General features: G+C 37.5%; 1 protein-coding gene across 1 annotated transcript; it reads left to right on the top strand.

Moving 5' to 3' along the window:
• The first annotated feature begins 1,591 nt into the window (after window positions 1–1,591).
• On the top strand, window positions 1,592–7,073 carry ccl20.S (C-C motif chemokine ligand 20 S homeolog). The gene is made up of 4 exons (XM_041564091.1): window positions 1,592–1,742; window positions 4,129–4,240; window positions 4,865–4,939; window positions 6,555–7,073. Exons 1-4 carry the CDS (start codon window positions 1,667–1,669, stop codon window positions 6,592–6,594), a joined length of 303 nt encoding a protein of 100 aa, XP_041420025.1. The 5' UTR covers window positions 1,592–1,666; the 3' UTR covers window positions 6,595–7,073.
• Window positions 7,074–8,441: the final 1,368 nt, after the last annotated feature.

The raw sequence follows: 8,441 nt of genomic DNA, 5'->3' as shown, positions 1-8,441 counted from the left end.
TTACGTTACGCTGGTGAATTTTCACCCACTTTAGTCACTCTACCCTTTAGTAAATTTGCCCCATAGGTGGAAGCATGAGCTGAGGCCAGGACCTTGTGGTTTATTCAGTGTTTGCGATACCATTCGTGAGTCACTGGTTGGGGATTACTGTCTGGAGGGAATATTCAATATCTTAATCTCTTAGCCAGTTGTGTTTATTCTATATATGTTGACATTATTTATCATGCTGTACTTGCTCGTCTAATGGAGGCTCTTGATATCTAGTTTTATAGATTGAATGAAGGCAATCTTGGTATTAAAAGGTTTTTTTTATTTGATGGTGAGTGATTGGAAATGTCAAAGCAAATAAACAAAACCATATTTACTCTGTTACAACTAGTTTAGGATATATTGTCATTCGCTGTGAAGGAGAAACAGAGTGGCTTAATATCTTCTTTGTGAGCACTTTCACTTTAAAGCTTGTCACCAATTCAGCTTTGATTTTCGGTTGCCCCAAAAAGTAACAAATGGCACACTCACTTCAATGCTTCTGCATCAATTCAAACTGTTGACATTTTTATTTCGGTGAGATCCCAGCAAACGTTTCGGGGTCAAGCCCCTTCATCAAGTGCTACTTACAACAATGTGAGTAAAAACATTTAAAGGGTAGGGCACTGTGACCACACCCCTTCGTGATTAAGTGAAATCAATTAATCATTGATCATTAACATTATATTATCGTTACATTATTCATCATATTGTCCTTAAACAAAAGGATACAAAGTGCCTCCGTGATACATTAGTCCATAAAATGTGTAAAATCTCCATACTGTGATCCTTTTGTAATATTCCATGTGTCAATATATATAAAAACTGTGGAATAAAATTTGTAAAATAAAATATTACTATTATAAAAACAGATAATCACGTGTCCTTAATTACAATATAAGGCTAGACATATATCAATAAAAGCAAGAGTAGCTCAGTTCCTCATTCAATCCCATGGGTGTTAAGGTATTCAATCTTTCAATCCACAGAACCTCCTGTTGTAAAAGTAATCTATCCTTATCACCACCCCGTCTAGGGAATTTCACGACCTGCAACACCTGCCATTTTACTCACATTGTTGTAAGTAGCACTTGATGAAGGGGCTTGACCCCGAAACGTTTGCTGGGATCTCACCAAAATAAAAATGTCAACAGTTTGAATTGATGCAGAAGCATTGAAGTGAGTGTGCCATTTGTTTCTATTTTTTTGGACATTTGATGAAATCTCTTTTTGGCAGCAGAGCTAACATTTGAGCACCTCTTATCGATTTACCCACATATAAGAAGTATAAAAGTTCTAGCAGAAGAAAGTTGTGATATTTTGCCCCAAAAAGTAAGCTGAAATTAGTAGGGCTGTGGGTATTTGGTTAAGCGTGCCTTCTTGACGAGGGAGGCCTACTAACTTTCCATTAAAGGAATTTATACCAAGACCTATTGTATGAGCTTGGATTGGCACACAATGCATTCCTATATATCTTGCATGTTATAAGATTATAAAACAGACAAAACCACACTATGGAAAGTAGAAGGGAAGTCACTCATTATCGCAAAAGGGCGTGGGAGGGGTTAACTCATCTCAGCCTGTATATATTTACCTGCAATCTCCCTCAATACACTGAATATCAGACAAGACAACAATCATGTCTTGTGCCAGAGATCTGTGTGTTCTGTGTTTGGTGGCACTTGGACTTCTGTGCCTGACCAGTGCAGGAGAAGGTGAGTTTTTAAGATAGGGTTGCCACCTGGCCGGTATTTTACCGGCCTGGCAGGTAAAAATAATAGTTGATCCTAATGTTATTAATAGGGTAAAAAGATAAATTTATAGGAAGGCCGGTATTTTTTTCCGGAAAAGGTGGCAACCCTGTTTGCAGCTGTGCCATTCTGGTGAGTTATCGGGGTCTCTGTAGCTACAGCACAATTTTAGACAATATTATGTGATATTTGACTGCAACGTCAAAGAAAACATTTGGTAGAACATATTAATTTGCATTAGATAATGCTTGGTCATTCGTTTCTCCTTTTGACCCTAATATAGTTAATTAATTGAATGTATATGTTTGAATAGAATGTTTGTTTTGTGTGCATATCTGCATGGATTCTGATCCACAAGCCAAATAACTGGAAGTCTAACTATAAGCAGGCTGAAGCATTGTATGGCCAGGGATTTTTTTTTATGTATTTCAATAGAAATGAATTATGCTATGTGTAAAAGCAAAATCACCCCACATACCTTTTTTTTATTTTAAAGGAAACTCAATTCATATGGTCCTGCGAAATATTTACCTAAGCCTCAAATACAGTTTCGGCAGATTGTTTTGTTTCACAGTTATCAGCAAGTGGCAAGAGGTGGGAGAAGCAGAAAGTATGAACAGATTCATTTTCAGCAGAATTATTTAGAGCACTTCATGGGACCATTGAATAGGAACCCCTGAAGTTCATTTTAAAATAAACATTTTAATATCAGACTACACAGGCTAAATGAATGGAAAATTCTGTCTGGTACCAATAAATATGTATTTCTAAACTGTTTGTGAATATAGAGGGAAATAGCACACTGGATAATTAGGGGATTTAGCCCACTTTTTTATTTAGAAGCCAAAATACATGGGTGCAAAATTCCTAAAACTGTGTTACGTTTTTAAATAACCTTAAAGGGGCAGCACTCCACCCAAAAACTGTTTTTTACACAATGTAAGGAAATGTTGCCCCTAAATTTGACTTTGCCTTTTAGATTAATACTTAATTTCAACTGCAGGGACAGGATGCAATGTGCAGAAAATGGGTACAAACAATTTTGCACCCTGTCCTGCATTCTCCCCAAGAAAACACTGATGCTGGTTTTCAGTAGCGCTGTAGGTATGAGGGGCAGCAGGGTGGGACACTTATCTGCCCTCCCAACAACCTCCTACCTGTCCTACCTCCACACTGAGCATGTGCATAGTCTTGGTATTGCAGAGATGTATAACAAAGTTACAAGATGACAGCCCTCTGCGCCAACTTTGAAAGCTTAAATCATGTGTTTAATTGGGCTTCTGGTGCAGTAAGTTCATGTTTATGTTTAGTTTACAAAATAACACAATTTCAAACTTTATTCTATTTTAGACTTTAGTTGTCCTTTAAGCTTTAGTTCTCCTTTAAGGAAAGGGTGGACTTTCACTTGGCACCTCATGTTGGGTTCTTTATCTACAGGAAAGTAATTCAGCACAGAAGGCCAAATATGTGGGTGTCAATTTGTTCTTCTAAGTTATATATAGAGAAACGTTATTGCCCTGCCAGTTGATTACCTTATTTAATCTAGCAGCCCCAGTCCAATTTGTATCCAAAATTGTATAATAAATAGAAATGGTCTATAGCATACCCAATACTCAAGGTGTGGGCTTCACAAATACTTAATTACATCAGCAGAATAATTTCTGATTCCCTTTGACTCAGTTCCCCCATGTTTTCAGGTACCCTTTGTGCTGTCAGTCACTAAGCTTACGCTCTACTATGATTCCAAAATCCTTTTCCATCTGTCATTATGACGACAGTACAAAAGTTGGTTAATGCGTAAAGCCTTTGTATGAGTAATAAACACTTAGAGGCAAAGTTCGAGGTGAATTCTCGAATTAAAAAAATTCAAATTTCAAGGGAATAGTCCAAATTCGAATCAAATTTGAAAAAATTAGAAAATTTGAATATCAAAATTTATCATGTACTGTCTCTTTAAAAATTTGACTTTGACCATTTGCCATCTAAAACCTGCCAAATTGCTGTTTCAGCCTATGGGGGACTTCCTAGAACCTATTTGGAATCAATCTAAGTTTTTTTTTGGGGGGGGGGAACTGTGAATCGAATTCGATCGAATTCGGCCGACTACGGACCTTTTCGATCGAAAACTGACCTATTCGACCAAAAAAAAACTGACTTCATTTCAATTGGTCTTTTTGAATTCGAATTTCGAAGTTTTTTCAATTCGACCCTTGATAAATAAGTCCCTTACTTGCAATTGGTCATTTCTTATCAGTAATGATGAACAAGTGGTAGCTTGCCAGTGCACACGGCACATAGAGATGGGAAGCGTATGTAATGTTGTAATATAATCCTTCTTTCTTATCTACAGCCATGATGTATGATTGCTGCTACACGTACACCAAAAAGCAGCTGCCTTTAAAAGTTATTAAAGATTTTACGACCCAGAATTCCTTTGAAGTGTGCGACATTGATGCAGTTATGTAAGTACTATTTTTGGCTTTGCACCTCCTCAATTTTGCACTAGGCAGAATTGAACGCAGTGCATCTGATTTGCTCACACGAAAATTCGCCAGCGTACGTCAGGCAGGACGAAACTTCACATTTTTGTGAATTTTCGCCTGGCAAAGTTTTGCGATGGGTGCGAAGCTGTTGCTGGTGAATTTTCCCCTCTTTAGTAAATTTACCCCTAAGCCCTCTGATTGAAACCTATGCCCAGGTCAGGAGACACTTATCCCAAGAAATGCTACTATGCAGGGAGGTGCCAGCCTTTAAATACTATGACTGTAGGTAAATAGGGACCACCATATGGGGTTTACCTTGACGATCATAACTTTATAACTAAAAACCCCTGCATTCACTTGCGAATATACAAAATTACTTATGAGACAGGGGACCAGGGAATATACATTAATCATTCCCCACACCGGTACATCAGATGGTCTTATTACAAGAATCAGTGTATAAACTGTATGACCAGTTTACGCTGTTTGATGCTGGGGGCCAGTGAAAAACAAGGGATTTTCCAAAGATGATGATCATCCATGTGTGACCTTTGTCAATGGAACATAGTTGTAGATCCTCTTTTTCTTTTTTTTGTATTGCAGCTTTATTACAAGGAAATTCCGAGTCTGTGCAAATCCCAAGCAACAGTGGGTCATTGATGCAACTAAAGCAATCAGGTACACGTGATCCTTGTTACTTCTGCAGAAAAATGATTTTCATTTGTACTATGCTTCTATTCATCTCTGCTCTGATGGCAATGACATACCTAGATCTCAAATTATTAAATACTTATACCATATATACCATAGAGCAGGGGTGCCCAAAAGGCAGATCGGGATCTACCAGTAGAGCTTTAGCTGGTGATCAGTAGATCTTAAGACACTGCCAACAAGCAGCTTGTCTAAATCACCCTCCTAATTCATGCTTTTCATTCACATATTTATTATGTTAAGATTACATAATAATAATTGTTTGCTGAATATAATGTGGCAATATACATTTTCTCATAAATTATATTTAAGTAATATTTCCTTGGAACAGAACACTAACAATGCTTTAATGGATGTAGATCATAACGGGACAACATTAGTGATGGGCGAATTTATTCGGCAGGCGCGAATTTGCATGATTCGCCGCTGGCGAATAAATTTGTAAAACGGGCGTGACGCCAGCATCCGTTTTTTGGACGCCGGCGCATTTTTGCAAAAAAAAAAACAGAAGCTGGCGTCAAAAATGGACGCCGGTGTCAAAAATGGATGCTGGTATCAAAAATGAGACACCGGTGCCGTTTCGCAAATATTTTGCTGATTCACGAATTTCACGCGAAATTCGCAAATATTTAGGCGAAGTGAAACGGCGCAAATTCGTCCATCACTAGACAACATCAATAAAAGTAGACCGTGCATTAGTAAAGTATGGGCACTACTGCCTTATATTATGCTATTCAATGTTGAGGGCTGCAAGTAAAACTGAAATGAAAGTAAAGCTTCTTCTTTATCAATATTCAGTATCTATGACATAGGAAAAACCTTTGAGCAACAAAAAGGACCATCTTGCCTTTCGTCAGACTAGCGCCTGTTGTCACTGATACTTACTGGGGTCCATTGGTCCACCAATAGGATTACAATGGAAGGGGCCAGTGAATATTTTAGGGAGAGATATACTAAAATTTTATGAATATATTACCTATTTTTTGATACTTACAGTAACTGACCATTAAAGATTAAAGGAGTTGTTCACCTTTAAATTAACTTTTAGTAAGTTGTCGAGAGGTTTTCTGAGACAATTTGCAATTGTTTTTTATTTTTATATGATTTTGCATTATTAAGCTTTTTATTGAGAAGCTCTCCAGTTTGTAGTTTCAGCAATTTGGTTGCTAGGATCCAAATGACCTAGCAACCATGCCCTGATTTGAATATGAATAGGTGTACTAAAAAGTAGTGATAACAATACATTTGCAGTCTTATAGAGCATTTGTTTTTTAAGATGGGGTCAGTGAACCCTATTTGAAAGCTGGAATAAGACAGAAAAAAAGGCAAATAATTCATATTCTATAAAAAAAAAAAAAAGAAAGAAAAAAAAATGAAGGCCTATTGAATTGGCCATTCTACAATACACAAAAAGTTAACTTAAATTTGAACCTCCCCTTTAATGTGTTCAGTTCACATAATCCAGAAAAGATCCTTCCATGATGCTACACATGATGAAATGCATTGCTCCATTCCTTCTTACCATGTATGAACCCAGATTTTCTGCTCCAGTTACTAATCATTTCTTTCATTTCTATTGCAGCAAAAGAAAAAAGAGATCTCCCAAAATCTCAACCAATTAGAGAGACCCTTTAATGAACAGTTCTTCAAATGTTCAACAATATTTTTTTTTACTATTTTTAGCTTGCAAAAAGCTACCCATTCCTGGTTTCATCGGAAACATCTGAATATGCTTCTTATTTAGCATCCTGATCACATTGCATCATTACTGCATCTGCTTTTTAGAGCAAATGTTTATGAATAGATCATCCACGGCTTATACTGTGTATACAGGTATGCGATATGTTATCCAGAAACCCATTATTCGGAAAGCCCTGTATTATGGGAAGGACGTCTCCCATAGATTGCATTTTAATCAAATAATTACATTTTTTTTTAAATTATTCCCTTTTTGTCTGTAATAATAAAACAATACCTTGTATCTGAGCCTAACTAAGAGTAACTAACTGGAGGCAGCACAATCATATGGGATTTAATTCACGTTTAAAGGATTTTTAGTAGACAAAGTATGGCGATTAAAATTGCAGAAAGACCCTTATCCAGAATACTCCAGGTCCTGAGAATTCTGGATAACAGGTCCCATACCTGTAGTATATACTGTTACTATCATCTCTGTTTTTATATTGTTACAAAGATGTAGCTGTTTCTTATCTGTAATAAGACATGTCTGTATACAAGTAGATAGGATGCTTTCATTTCTCTATGAGAACAATAATTCCCTTGAAAAGACAGACATATGTGCAAGGCTTCCATCATCATCATCATGCCTCTTGTAGAAACTCCTTCTCCTCAGTGTCGGACTGGCCCACCGCGAATCAGGAAAAGTCCCGGTGGGCCCAGGTGTCAGTGGGCCCTCATGCTGCTAAACATTTGGCCTATTTCATGGCTATTCCCTATTTCAATGAGAACAAAGTAGCTGAATAGATGGAACAATAGATTATAGTATGTACAGAAAAGAGACTAGGAGAATAGAGGTTGAGGAAGGAGAGGAAGAATAATAGTAGTGAGAGTGGGCCCCTGGTATAAGATTACTTGGTGGGCCCCTGGTCAAAGGTTTTTGGGTGGGCCCCTGGTGTCTCAGACCGACACTGCTTCTCCTTATTTTGTTTCGAGACTAAAAGGCTGAGCGACCCATCATTGCCTCAGTGCTTGAGTGAATATGTACTTTTCTTCACCCCCACTTCCCCACCATATGTAGGGAGACTGAAAAGTTATAGGGAGATCCAGGAAGGATAAAGATGTATCAAGATGAGAGAAGGAAGCTGGGCAAAGAAGAATAAAAAATAAATAATGAAGACCAATTGAAAGGTTGCTAAGCATTGGCTATTCTATAACATACTAAAAGTTAACCCTTTAAACTAGCATAGCTACCAAGTAATCCACACAGTGACATCTCACCTCCGGGTTATCATGTTACTTAAAAAATGTGTTTGTCTGTAAATGTTTTCTAATAATATTGACTCTGCGTGTTCTTTTTTTGTACTCATTTGTTTCTTTGTTACTAGACCAGCACAAATAATAAAATTTTTACCACCTGGAAGTTGTTGATGTATTACGATCTCAAGGACACTAAAAAGAGGGTACTTTAACTCTCTCACTCTTAGGGGCCGATTCATCAAGAGTCGAATATCGAGGGTTAATTAACCCTCGATATTCGACTGGGAACTAAAATCGTTCGACTTCGAATATCGAAGTCGAACGATTTTGCGCAAATCCATCGAACGATTGGAAGGATTTTAATCCAACGATCGAAGGAAAATCCTTCGATCAAAAAATCACAGGCAAGCCTATGGGGACCTTCCCCATAGGCTAACATTGACTTCGGTAGGTTTTATCTACCGAAGTAGGTGGTCGAAGTATTTTTTAAAGAGACAGTACTTCGATTATCGAATGGTCGAATAGTCGAACG

Source organism: Xenopus laevis, chromosome 5S, assembly GCF_017654675.1.
Source record: "Xenopus laevis strain J_2021 chromosome 5S, Xenopus_laevis_v10.1, whole genome shotgun sequence".
Lineage (NCBI taxonomy): Eukaryota > Metazoa > Chordata > Amphibia > Anura > Pipidae > Xenopus > Xenopus laevis.
The sequence above is the reverse complement of the archived record's forward strand: the minus strand, read 5'-3'. Positions and strand labels throughout refer to the sequence as shown.

Coding starts and splice junctions, on each gene's coding strand:
- ccl20.S (XM_041564091.1), top strand. CDS start 1,667: ATGTCTTGTGCCAGAGATCTGTGTGTTCTGTGTTTGGTGGCACTTGGA. Junction 4,241..4,864: donor TGCGACATTGATGCAGTTAT/GTAAGTACTATT, acceptor TTTGTATTGCAG/CTTTATTACAAGGAAATTCC. Junction 4,940..6,554: donor GATGCAACTAAAGCAATCAG/GTACACGTGATC, acceptor TTTCTATTGCAG/CAAAAGAAAAAAGAGATCTC.